The sequence below is a fragment of the Berghia stephanieae genome, chromosome 6 (assembly GCF_034508935.2).
Source record: "Berghia stephanieae isolate SIO BIC M18660-M18661 chromosome 6, UCSD_Bste_1.3, whole genome shotgun sequence".
Lineage (NCBI taxonomy): Eukaryota > Metazoa > Mollusca > Gastropoda > Nudibranchia > Aeolidiidae > Berghia > Berghia stephanieae.
This window is the reverse complement of record NC_088365.1, coordinates 10,364,099-10,379,098: the sequence shown is the minus strand read 5'-3', so window position 1 is coordinate 10,379,098 and position 15,000 is coordinate 10,364,099. Positions and strand designations below refer to the sequence as shown.

The 15,000-nt window shown below is 36.2% G+C and overlaps 1 protein-coding gene across 3 annotated transcripts in view; it reads right to left on the bottom strand.

The window, feature by feature from the left end:
* LOC144974467 (uncharacterized) overlaps window positions 1–15,000 on the bottom strand; it is a 233,894-nt gene that overhangs the window by 96,459 nt on the left and 122,435 nt on the right. For all 3 annotated transcript variants that reach the window (XM_078917355.1, XM_078917357.1, XM_078917356.1), the window contains one exon: window positions 13,589–13,814. In XM_078917355.1, the coding sequence (XP_078773481.1) occupies window positions 13,589–13,807 (219 nt within the window). In that variant the 5' untranslated portion in view covers window positions 13,808–13,814. The remainder of the gene's footprint in view (window positions 1–13,588; window positions 13,815–15,000) is intronic.

Here is a 15,000-nt window from a genome sequence, read left to right as displayed (position 1 = left end):
GCCTTTAGCTAAAATTATCATCCCATCCGCCAGCAGTGAATAACGTACGTACGAACACACAAAACTATGTATAACCTTAAACCTTTATCGTCTGATCGATATGGTTAAGTGAGATTTTGTCATAAAAATGGTTGTCTTAAAATAAAAACAAACACAAAAAAACAACAAAAAACAAAGAATGCCTTTAGCTAAAATTATCATCCCATCCGCCAGCAGTGAATAACGTACGTACGAACACGCAAAACTATGTATAACCTTAAACTTTATCGTCTGATCGATATGGTTAAGTGAGATTTTGTCATAAAAATGGTTGTCTTAAAACAAAAAAACAAAAAAAAAACAAACAAACAAAGAATGCCTTTAGCTAAAATTATCATCCCATCCGTCAGCAGTAAATAACGTACGTACGAACACGCAAAACTATGTATAACCTTAAACTTTATCGTCTGATCGATATGGTTAAGTGAGATTTTGTCATAAAAATGGTTGTCTTAAAACAAACAAAAGAAAAAAAAAAAACAAAAAACAAAGAGCTAAGTGACGTCAATTTCGTTTCGTCTATAAGTAGGTAGTATAGTAGTGAGTAATTCAATCTCGCATGATTTTTTTGTTAAAGTCGGATTCCAGTTAGTTGGTTCTTTCATCTGCCGCCATTCACCCTTGAGTTGGAATAGTTCGCGTGCAAGACATACTTTCCATCCACACACCACGTGTCAGACATCCATTCCTATGTCTGTGGAATCAGCCATATGCCGGGATCCCTATTGGCTTTTAGGAGCTTCATCTAATTCAACCACCCCCCCCCCCCCCCCCCACTCCCTCCCCTTTTCCTCCGCCCCCTTTGGATCTGAAACTTCCTGTAATTTTGTATTCTTTTATTTGTTTTGTATTGTCTTGTTTTGTTTTGTATTTTATTGGTGTAATGTGAGCAGATAACTCACTTTCCTCTTCTCGCTGGTTGGAAGAAAATAAAGGGAAAAAAACCCCAAGAAACAAAAGATAAATACACAAACAAACAAACAAACAACGAAAACAAACAATTAAAGAAAACAGAAAAATACAAGAATTGTAAATGTAAATAATGAATTTATATAGCGCCTAAACATCCACGTTAATTGTGCTCTCTGCGGCGCTTTAATAATTGGTATTATGACCAACAAGACAGAAACGTGGAACGGTCAATGGTCATCAAATGGATGAGTTGAGATATCCCCTCTCCGACTTCCCTCCACTACCTGCCGATCTCTCTCTCTCTCTCTCTCTCTCTCTCTCTCTCTCTCTCTCTCTCTCTCTCTCTCTCTCTCTCTCCACTTTTCTCCATATATGGCTTCCAATGCTTGGCCATGTCCCTTATTTCCTCATAGCCCCCCCCCCCCCCCCCCCCCCCCCCCCCCCCCCCCCGTTTCCCCATCACCAACCATTTCCTAATCCCACGTCTGTGTCAGTCAACCAGTCTTTCTGACCTAACTTGTTTGTTTGCATCTCCGTTCCCGCAAAATAAAATCCTTTGTTCAATGCGATTTAATCATTGTGTATATTTTGAGTTCTAAACTATCGGAAAAATGTCGGACGCCCTGATGAAATACTTCTCCGAGGAGCATATAAGTATATCGAGAGGAGAAAAACATTAACAATCTGATCACGTTTTGACTTTTATACATTCTGATCACATGACATGTGAAAAAGTTCTAGCCAGCATGAATAATAAAAAGTACCGATTTCTCTTTTAGAACGAAGCTGCTTGTTGCTGAGCGGACGTGACATCAGACTATTGAATCCAATTTGTGTTGTTATTTTTTAAAGGGTCAAAGTTGAAACCTCTCTATCTCCTTCTATAGGTTCATCTGATATTTGTTCGGCGTGTACAACTGACTGTTGAGCGTCAAAATAAAACACCAAACATTTAAATCTCTCCTATCTAAGCTTCATCATTATTAAACGTATTTATTTTGGCCTTTAAAACCATTGTAAAAAGCACTTCAGTTAAGACAATGGTAGAGGATTAGGTCTAAGATATATTCCTCCAAAATATTAATCTTAAAAGAATAATAATAATAATAATAATAATAATAATAATAATAATAATAATAATAATAATAATAATAATAATAATAATAATAATAATAATAATAATATGATAATAATAATAATAATAATAATAATAATAATAATAATAATAATAATAATAATAATAATAAATAATAATAATAATAATAATAATAATAATAATAATAATAATAATAATAATAATAATAATAATAATAATAATAATAATAATAATAATAATAATAATAATAATAATATTTGTAAAAAAAAATCATATATATTTCAGTAACCCAAACATGATTTTTTCTTAAAATAAATAAAAGCACGTCGATCTCAAGTCTATCTATAGTGGCATTCCTTTTATAGTTTCGGTTCAAGGTAACAACACAACACGGATGCTAAAACTGGTTATCTTCTTTCATATTATAATATAACATTACATAAGTGTAAGGAAGGTTGATGGAAAGACACAGTTTTGGTTGGCAAAGGTGAAATGGCCTGCGTGAGATTTTAGAGATAATTTTCCACCGGAATAATTTTTTAAGATGTGATGAAATTAAAATTTAAAATTCAGCTTTTATATAGTGCAATGGAGGAATAGAGAGAGGTAATTCATGCAGTATCCGAAGCCTGGACCAGGCATGGAACCTAGAAGAAGAAGAAGAATAGCGCAATATCCACTTAACGTGCTCAAAGCGCTTTACGAGGGGTCCCTGGTCAACAGCAACATTTAACATGTAGGACGAGACATGACGCGTGTTAGGCGATATTACAATTTCTCGGACAAAGACAACGCTGTTAACGGCTAGGTACTCATTTTACACCTGAGTACGGTGAGAGAATGTGAGTCAAGAGCCTTCTCCAAGGACTCAACTGTGCGCCGAGAGCGAGGCTCGAACCCAGGACCTTCCGATCCGAAAGCGAGTGTCAAACCACTTGACCACATAGCCGCACGTGATGAGGACCGAAGTCTCGGGTATTGAATAGGGGGCACAACTAACTGTGAACTGTAACAGTCTGAAAATCAATGTTCAAAAATGTGCGGCTATGTGGTCTAGTGATATGACACTCGCTTTTGGATCGGAAGGTCCTGGGTTCGAGCCTCGCTCTCGGCGCATAGTTGAGTCCTTGGAGAAGGCTCTTTACTCACATTCTCTCACCGTACTCAGGTGTAAAATGAGTACCTGGCTGTTAACAGCGTTGTCTCTGTCCAAAAGAAAAAAATTATAACATCGCCTAACAGGCGTCATGTCCCGTCCTAAATGTTAAATGTTGCTGTTGACCAGTTAGGGACCCCTTGTAACGCGCTTTGAGCACATTTAGTGGATATTGCACTATATAAAAGCTCAATTTTAAAAAAAAATTAATACAATAACAACTTTAATAAAGGCCAAAATACTAAACAGGGAAGGTTTTGGGCTCAAAACCCTTTTTCAGCCAATAACAAAAACAAAACAGTAAAACAGATTATTATTATTATTATTATTATTATTATTATTATTATTATTATTATTATTATTATTATTATTATTATTATCACAACTCCTCCCCCCCCCCCTCCCCCCAAAAAAAGATAATTAAAAAAAAAAAACAACAACTCTTGATTATCATAGCCGTCATGCCCCCCCCCCCCCCCCCTCCCATAACATCAGAACTAAACGCTTCAGGCAATAGACAGTCGAGATCAGTCGTTGATCTAGACTTGTTTCTCCGATATTCAGACCTGCCGTATGAACAATCGATATAGAAGGAACCAAATCGACGCCATTCAGCTCTATGCTATTGTTTTCATCTTCAGACAGCCATTCGGGGATCGTTTTACCATAACATCATCATCATCATCATCATCATCATCATCATCATCATCATCATCATCATCATCATCATCATCATCATCAACATCATCATCAATATCGTCGTTATCGTCATCAGCATCATCATCATCATCACCATCATCATCATCTTTATTTATTATTATTATTATTATTATTATTATTATTATTATTATTATTATTATTATTATTATCATTATCATTATCATTATCATTATCATTATTATTATTATTATTATTATTATTATTATTATTATTATTATTATTATTATTATTATCATTATCATTATCATTATTATTATTATTATTATTATTATTATTATTATTATTATTATTATTATTATTATTGTTATTACTAACGATTTGAAAAATAATATTTGCTCTTCTTGGAGAAAGCATCAGGTTTGATTTACATTTAATTTCAATTTCATAATTCATTTTCTTAATGTAAATCTGAGCGTCAAGGTCACTCCAACAGAATGCTGGGATTGTAAGTCTGGGTTACGTGTATACTTTGTTAAAGGAATGTGGGGAAATGTCTCACAACTAGCCTGGAAAATGAGAGGGTTGTACAGGTTAATTCTCTAAAATGGGGTTACTCTAGCCTTCCCCACACTTTAATGACACGCGCTTCCAGCCAGACGCCGGTGAAGGGATTCGTTAAATTATAAGGTTGTAAAATTTAATAAAATTGGGGAGATTTATATAACAAACCTATCTTTTCTCTCTCTCTCTCTCTCTCTCTCTCTCTCTCCTCTCTCTCTCTCTCTCTCCTCTCTCTCTCTCTCTCTCTCTCTCTCTCTCTTCTCTCCACTTTTCTCCATATATGGCTTCCAATGCTTGGCCATGTCCCTTATTTCCTCATAGCCCCCCCCCCCCCCCCCCCCCCCCCGTTTCCCCATCACCAACCATTTCCTAATCCCACGTCTGTGTCAGTCAACCAGTCTTTCTGACCTAACTTGTTTGTTTGCATCTCCGTTCCCGCAAAATAAAATCCTTTGTTCAATGCGATTTAATCATTGTGTATATTTTGAGTTCTAAACTATCGGAAAAATGTCGGACGCCCTGATGAAATACTTCTCCGAGGAGCATATAAGTATATCGAGAGGAGAAAAACATTAACAATCTGATCACGTTTTGACTTTTATACATTCTGATCACATGACATGTGAAAAAGTTCTAGCCAGCATGAATAATAAAAAGTACCGATTTCTCTTTATTTAGAACGAAGCTGCTTGTTGCTCAGCGGACGTGACATCAGACTATTGAATCCAATTTGTGTTGTTATTTTTTAAAGGGTCAAAGTTGAAACCTCTCTATCTCCTTCTATAGGTTCATCTGATATTTGTTCGGCGTGTACAACTGACTGTTGAGCGTCAAAATAAAACACCAAACATTTAAATCTCTCCTATCTAGAGCTTCATCATTATTAAACGTATTTATTTTGGCCTTTAAAAACATTGTAAAAAGCACTTCAGTTAAGACAATGGTAGAGGATTAGGTCTAAGATATATTCCTCCAAAATATTAATCTTAAAAGAAATAATAATAATAATAATAATAATAATAATAATAATAATAATAATAATAATAATAATAATAATAATAATAATAATAATAATAATAATAATAATAATAATAATAATAATAATAATATTTGTAAAAAAAAATCATATATATTTCAGTAACCCAAACATGATTTTTTCTTAAAATAAATAAAAGCACGTCGATCTCAAGTCTATCTATAGTGGCATTCCTTTTATAGTTTCGGTTCAAGGTAACAACACAACACGGATGCTAAAACTGGTTATCTTCTTTCATATTATAATATAACATTACATAAGTGTAAGGAAGTTTAATGGAAAGACACAGTTTTGGTTGGCAAAGGTGAAATGGCCTGCGTGAGATTTTAGAGATAATTTTCCACCGGAATAATTTTTTAAGATGTGATGAAATTAAAATTTAAAATTCAGCTTTTATATAGTGCAATGGAGGAATGGAGAGAGGTAATTCATGCAGTATCCGAAGCCTGGACCAGGCATGGAACCTAGAAGAAGAAGAAGAATAGCGCAATATCCACTTAACGTGCTCAAAGCGCTTTACGAGGGGTCCCTGGTCAACAGCAACATTTAACATGTAGGACGAGACATGACGCGTGTTAGGCGATATTACAATTTCTCGGACAAAGACAACGCTGTTAACGGCTAGGTACTCATTTTACACCTGAGTACGGTGAGAGAATGTGAGTCAAGAGCCTTCTCCAAGGACTCAACTGTGCGCCGAGAGCGAGGCTCGAACCCAGGACCTTCCGATCCGAAAGCGAGTGTCAAACCACTTGACCACATAGCCGCACGTGATGAGGACCGAAGTCTCGGGTATTGAATAGGGGGCACAACTAACTGTGAACTGTAACAGTCTGAAAATCAATGTTCAAAAATGTGCGGCTATGTGGTCTAGTGATATGACACTCGCTTTTGGATCGGAAGGTCCTGGGTTCGAGCCTCGCTCTCGGCGCATAGTTGAGTCCTTGGAGAAGGCTCTTTACTCACATTCTCTCACCGTACTCAGGTGTAAAATGAGTACCTGGCTGTTAACAGCGTTGTCTCTGTCCGAAAGAAAAAAATTATAACATCGCCTAACAGGCGTCATGTCCCGTCCTAAATGTTAAATGTTGCTGTTGACCAGGCAGGGACCCCTTGTAACGCGCTTTGAGCACATTTAGTGGATATTGCACTATATAAAAGCTCAATTTAAAAAAAAATTAATACAATAACAACTTTAATAAAGGCCAAAATACTAAACAGGGAATGTTTTGGGCTCAAAACCCTTTTTCAGCCAATAACAAAAACAAAACAGTAAAACAGTTATTATTATTATTATTATTATTATTATTATTATTATTATTATTATTATTATTATTATTATTATTATTATTATTATTATTATTATTATTATTATTATTATTATTATTATTATCACAACTCCTCCCCCCCCCCCCTCCCCCAAAAAAAAGTAATTAAAAAAAAAAAAACAACTCTTGATTATCATAGCCGTCATGCCCCCCCCCCCCCCCCCCCCCCCCCTCCCATAACATCAGAACTAAACGCTTCAGGCAATAGACAGTCGAGATCAGTCGTTGATCTAGACTTGTTTCTCCGATATTCAGACCTGCCGTATGAACAATCGATATAGAAGGAACCAAATCGACGCCATTCAGCTCTATGCTATTGTTTTCATCTTCAGACAGCCATTCGGGGATCGTTTTACCATAACATCATCATCATCATCATCATCATCATCATCATCATCATCATCATCATCATCATCATCAACATCATCATCAATATCGTCGTTATCGTCATCAGCATCATCATCATCATCACCATCATCATCATCTTTATTATTATTATTATTATTATTATTATTATTATTATTATTATTATTATTATTATTATTATTATTATTATTATTATTATCATTATTATTATCATTATCATTATCATTATCATTTATTATTATTATTATTATTATTATTATTATTATTATTATTATTATTATTATTATTATTATTATTATTATTATCATTATCATTATCTATTATTATTATTATTATTATTATTATTATTATTATTATTATTATTATATTATTATTATTATTATTATTATATTATCATTATCATTATCATATATTATTATTATTATTATTATTATTATTATTATTATTATTATTATTATTATTATTATTATTATTATTGTTATTACTAACGATTTAAAAAATAATATTTGCTCTTCTTGGAGAAAGCATCAGGTTTGATTTACATTTAATTTCTATTTCATAATTCATTTTCTTAATGTAAATCTGAGCGTCAAGGTCACTCCAACAGAATGCTGGGATTGTAAGTCTGGGTTACGTGTATACTTTGTTAAAGGAATGTGGGGAAATGTCTCACAACTAGCCTGGAAAATGAGAGGGTTGTACAGGTTAATTCTCTAAAATGGGGTTACTCTAGCCTTCCCCACACTTTAATGACACGCGCTTCCAGCCAGACGCCGGTGAAGGGATTCGTCAAATTATAAGGTTGTAAAATTTAATAAAATTGGGAGAATTTATATAACAAACCTATCTTTTCTCTCTCTCTCTCTCTCTCTCTCTCTCTCTCTCTCTCTCTCTCTCTCTCTCTCTCTCTCTCTCTCTCTCTCTCCCTCTCTCTCTCTCTCTCTGTTTATCTATCTTTATTTCTATATCCCTTTTGTCCTCTACTCTGCCCCTCCCACCCAGGCCCCCCCCTCTCTCTCTCTCTCTCTCTCTCTCTCTCTCTCTCTCTCTCTTATCTATCTACCTTACTATTTATCTACATATCTCTCTCCCTACCCCTCTCTTTCGCTCCTCAGCCTCCCCCACCTCCCTCCCCCACCCATAAATATCCTTCTCCTATTCGTATTTTTTGTCTCTTTCCTGCGGGTTTCAATCCCTGAGTCTTGAATAACACTGAAATGACCTAAAAATGCCGCAAGCGCAAGCGATAGTATAACTCTTATAAACTACGAACTCAAATAAGAGTGTGAACACAATAAAACTAGAGTCGAATTAGAAGAGGTTTGAACAGTGAAAGCCTTGCATGCAATGTAAAAAAACATGGGATAGATTCCGAGAATAAATCACAACGATGCTAATGAGGTAATAATGTATGGCAAGTTTATGGGGTGAAAACAATAATACTTTTCTCTCAACCCACCTTTCGTTCTATTTCCTCCTCTTTCTTACCTTACTCTCTACTTTTCTATCAACCCCAACCTTCCTTCGTTCTCCTTTTCAACCTTATCTTCTCCTCTTCCTCCTCTCCTCCTCCTCTTCCTCCTCCTCCTCCTCATCCTACTAGTACTACTACTACTACTACTACTACTACTACTACTACTACTACTACCTACTACTACTACTAACTACTACTACTACTACTACTACTACTACTACTACTACTACTACTACTACTACTACTACCACTACTACTACTACTACTACTACTACTACCTACTACTACTACTACTACTACTACTACTACTACTACTACTACTACTACTATACTACTACTACTACTACTACTACTACTACTAACTACTACTACTACTACTACTACTACTACTACTACTACTACTACACTACTACTACTACTACTACTACTACTACTACAACCACTCACTACTACTACTACTACTACTACTACTACTACTACTACTACTACTACTACTACTACTACTACTACTACTACTACTACTACTACTACCACTACTACACTACTACTACTACTACTACTAACTACTCACTACTACACACGCTCTACCTACCTACACTCCTATCTACAAGCGCATGCAATGACAGCACTATAACAATATCTCTGAACTCCACATACCACTATCCTCACCCTCATTATCAAGCGCATTCAATGTGAATGGCACAAATAAATAAAGCAATCACATTCGAAAGGCAAAAAAAAAGCATGAAAAAGCGTACCACAAATTAACTTTTCTTTTTTGTTTTTTAATTTTTTTTTTATTTTTTTTTGTTTTGTTCCCTGTATATTCTTTTCAAATATATCTGACATAATATATTCCACCGGTCACCCTAAATAGTAACGCATAATAATATCATGCTTAGATACAATAATGATTTGTGACGTCAGATTACGAAGACTAAATTTCACTTAAAGTCAGATTCTTTCAAAAGAAGTAGACCATCTATCATTTGAATGTTTTTTTGAACATGTCTTTTATTCAAAGATGACGATATAGAGAATCGATTGAGGGGTAGAATAAATAATTTCTTACACTCTTGCGTTTTGGAATTAGAACTTTGTTTCCAATGCGCACTCAGAAGCTCGTGAAGCGGTTGTGGTACATGTCAGGAATTCCAAAAAGCAAGAGTGTAAGTAAGAATCGTATAGGGAATGCGATTAGCGGAAGAGTAGCGTCCCTTGATTGGACGTCACCGGCGGAAAAGTTATTAAAGAGAGAACGTCATGTTGGTTGTGCGCATGCGTCTCTAGTCCTCGCTTCCGGAGACACTTCACCGAAAGCGAGGACGAGAGAGACGCATGCGCAAAACCATGTTGACGTTATCTTTGTAAGGTGACGTCCAATCAAGGGACGCTACTCTTCCGCTAAGCTCATTCCCTATATAATATACATGGATTATGTCTATGTTCAAAATAGTTGTAATCTCTAAGAAATCGTGATTCCTATTAATAATAACACATTGAGATCTCTTGGAAATAATTACGTACAACCACGTACAACCCCCCCCCCCCCCCCCTTGTATCGTCTGTACTTAGTATACTGCAACCACCATTGAGTATAGACGATACAAGTTATTTTGCATTATATTGTATTTTTTTTTCCACGTTAATTTGTGTATTGTTGTGCTGACGAAGGGTTTGTACAGAAATCAGTAAGCTCGAATTCTAACTGTCGTAGAATGACGTAAAATATTATCTTCAAATTTAAGAATGGAAAGAACAATAACACATCTCAATACAGTATATCGAGTCAAATAGCCTCAATGGAGCAGGAGTTTATATCCAAGTCTGTTGCAAAGTACTTTTTGCCAGATCAAACAGAACTAGCGACCTACTAATCGCTACTGGATGGATAGGGGAAGAGGGAGTGGGGGAAGAGAGAAAAGAAAAAAAAGAAAAACTCGACTTAAACCGTGATCGATCTTGGTCCCTCTGCACGTGAAAGGGGTGCTCTACCAACTGAGATATCAGGACCCCCCCCCCCCCAACCCCTTTCTTCATTTTATTAAACGATGCGCTTTACAAAATAGTTGAGGATCGCCTTAATTTGCCGTTTAATAAAATGAAGAAGACGCTTTGGTACCCCAGAGAGAGAGAGAGAGAGAGAGAGAGAGAGAGAGAGAGAGAGAGAGAGGAAGGGAGGCGTTTGTAAGAGCATCTTGGTATTATTGTACATTAATGCCATTTCAAAACATCTAATATAAAATACACTTACATTACGAAAATTAAAATAGACAAGCGAACAAACAACAGAATCCATCTGCAAATATAATCAGGCATATGTGGAACCACTGTGCAGAATTCTCTTGGCCAATTGGATGTAATGAGATTTTGATATAATGGCAGGCAAACGAAATGTGATAATGTTTATATTATTCTCTTTATCTTATCATTTTCGTCTAATTTTAGTTTTTAAAGATTCCCACACCTGCAAACAGGCTTCAAACTGAAAATATAATCATGTTTGCAATTACTTCCGCCGATGCTTCAAAGGAAGGAAAATGCGTCACGCTAAAATATACACTGTCGCCTTTATTCATATATATTTTGTTTTTAACGGATGTAACGTCAAAAGTGTTTAACTCACTCATTCCTAGAGATTTTAGCTAATTTTGAAAACTGGAAAAAAAAAATATTAAAAAATGAAAATTTGAATAGATAGTTTCATTCAACTATCAGTAACATGCAAAAATTAAAAACATTGGCTTTGATACTATACCTATAATTTGGATCAGAAAAATGTAATAAATAGGCATGGGGTAAAAGTAACCCGGGATAACAACGGATATAGTCGGTGTTAGGGTTGAGTGAGTTAAGAATAAATATTTTGGGTTTAATTTGGAAATATTTATGAGTAGATAAAATTAAAATATTATTCATAAATTAATTTCTTACAAAATGTTTGTTACGTAAAATCGAGATGGAATATGGAAAGAGAGAGAGAGAGAGAGAGAGAGAGAGAGAGAGAGGGAGAGACAGAGAGAGAGAGGGAGAGACAGAGAGAGAGAGGGAGAGACAGAGAGAGAGAGAGGGAGAGACAGAGAGACAGAGAGAGAGAGAGAGAGGGAGAGACAGAGAGACAGAGAGAGAGAGAGAGAGGGAGAGAGAGAGAGAGAGAGAGAGAGGGAGAGACAGAGAGAGAGAGAGAGAGAGAGCAAAACAACAAGTATGCATTGGCCAAATTTGTCCATAAAATAAATTGTTTGACGGCTCTAGATAGTTTAATGGTGTTGTCAACACTTTTAAACCAACAGCAGTGTAAAGGGCAGGATGGAAAATAAAATAAATATTCAGAGTACAGGCGGCCAATATTTTGCAAAACGTTAGGGTCATCGTGATACGATGGTTACGGTCATAGGCACCTCAGAAAATGAGAGCAATTGGAGTCTGATGTCACGTCCGCCCAGCAACGAGCAGCTTGGTTCTAAACAAAGAAAATCGGTACGTTTTATTCTTCGTGCTGGCTAGAACATTTTCACATATCATGTGATCAGAATGTATAAATTATAAAAGTCAAAACATGATCTGATTTATAATGATTTTTCTCCTCTGGATACACGTTTATTCTCGACGGAGAAATATTTCATAAGGGCGTCCGCCATTGTTCGCGACAGTTTAGAACCAGTTACTAAGTTCCTGTGCGTCATTACGAGGGAAGTGACATTACGACTGTTGAAGCCTATTGAGGAATAGTTCACCGGATGGTGGGAAGGGGGGAGGGGGGTTGAAGGAATCCCAGTGGCAGCAGGAAACACTCTGCTTGGAGCCACATTAAGTCTCACAAAGAGGTCATCAGAGCAATCCAACTGAAAATGAGGCACCATCTCGTTTATAACACCCCCCCCCCACACACACACACACACACACACGCACACAAACACACACACACATATACACACACATCTGTTTCTCTTTCAATCTAGAAAGACGCGCGTGCGCAGACAAGCGCGAACACAAACGTGCAAACAAATAAATGACCAAGGTATAGATCTAACAATTCTCACGGAAATGCGCACACGTCCCCAGCAGACTGTCTCCACCACTGCAAAGGATTTCGTCTACGGCATGGGAAAAATCTAGACATTTTCTTCTTCCAGGACAAGGACAGACAGACAGACATATAAAAAGGACAGCCAGCATAGAGGAATGAACGAGATTATTCCAGAATCAGAAACAAACACAAAACGGCACAAAGGTTAAAAAACTGGCAACATTTTGTAAGCGTGCCGCCTATGGCCCATTTACATGTGGGGACAAAACTCGGGAGGTTTTCTTGAAGGATCTTCTCTTTGGCGATTTTTCCTCAGGTCAAATCTCCACGAATTTCCATCAAGGACGTCTGATAGCTTGTCCAGAGGTTCAATGATGTCTCCGCTTGTCTCCGAGTGCTCAGGATTCTTAATAATAATGATAACGCTGAAAACTTATATAGAGCTATAACTCCCGAGACACCAGGCTCTAAGCGCTTAAAAATTGAGCTTTTATATAGCGCAATATCCACTAAATGTGCTCAAAGCGCTTTACTAGGGGTCACTGGTCAACAGCAACATTTAACATTTAGGACTGGACTGACGCCTGTTAGGCGATTTTACCATGTTAACGGCCAGGTACTCAATTTACATGATGTGAGTAAAGAGCCTTTTTTCCAAGGACTCAACTATGCGCCGAGCGACGCTCGAACCCAGGACCTTCCGATCCGAAAGCGAGTGTCATATCACTAGACCACATCAGCTGTTAAATTATCACCATTCTTAAACACAAAATATATAACCGAAATAGCTATGGTTAAAAATTCAAAATTTGAAAAAAAAACAAAAAAAAAACCATTAATAATAATAATAATAATAATAATAATAATAATAATAATAATAATAATAATAATAATAACACCTGGGTTTATTAAACAAGTATACGTCCTTACCGTGATGTCTACGTATTCACTTCCCAAACCAGGGTATCCGCTGAAAGACATGAAGAAAAGATGGCCGCTGTATGTGGTCACATCCGGAATGTCAAGGTCGTTCGAGTTGAGAGTCGAATGCTCCATCGCCGATACCAGCATACTATGGCGATGATAGTGTTGATGATACAATGTCACGATGAGGAAGGCAACGATTATCGACGGAAAAGAGGAGTCCATGTTGATTCTGAAAGAAAAATACAAAATAAATAAATGATTATGTCACACATTAATAAAATTATATATATATATATATATATATATATATATATATATATATATATATATATATATATATATATATCTCACTCTCTCTCTTTCTCTCTCTATCTCACAACCACACACACACACTCTCTCTGTCTCTCTCTCTCTGTTCTCTCTCTCTCTCTCACACACACACACACACACTCTCTCTCTCTCACTCCCACCCCCCCCCCCCCCCCGCCCTTGTCTGTCCAAGGTTCTTAATCATTCGATATTGAAATGGGTGGAAACGTATCATCAACTGAATGATTGTTTTTTTTATTCTTCCCCATCATATTTCTTAGTATATATATATAATCAACTCATTGATTTAATACTGCGCTGTCTAAATCACTCACGTGCGAAACGAATTGGTCTGGTAGAGGTCATCATATTTTATACTGTGGCCTCAAAGGACTTCTTTATATATATATATATATATATATATATATATATATATATATATATATATATATATATATATATATAACAATAACGATAGATACTGAATTATTAATGTCCCTGTCCAGAGCTAAGGCGGTAATAACATCGTTAATCTCTAAATTTAGAATGTGTGTTCCGACAAATGAGCCAGCTGAAAAGGAGCAACATCAACATCGTCTATGAAAATAATAACAAGACAATCACAGTAACAACAAGAACAGCATCAAAATGGAATGGAATTCCCCACATAATAATTCATCTGATTAGAATAATGATGTAATTCTACACTCGTCCTCACAAACCAAAGCCGGAAAATTATCCGGCAGAAGGGATGGAATAATTAGATGCCGACAATTTTCAACTCCTACGAATCACGGTGAAGTTAAGTTAGTAGGAAAGTGCCAGAAGACAATAGATAAAACTCTAATAATGACCTGAGTTAGAGACGATCTTTTTTGGGATCGTGGATAGCTCATATGGTAGAGTCACGCCCTCGCCGGCCAGGCGGAGTTGTCGTACCAGTAAGGTCGCGGGTTCAAACTCGCAACACCGCCGCGAAAAATATTTATTCTCTATTGTCTTCTGGCACTTTCCTACTCACTTCATCTCTTGTTGTTACCAACATAAGTGTCTGCTCCACTCACTTTTCTGAAGTTAAGTTCAAAGTTTATTTCAATATGAATATG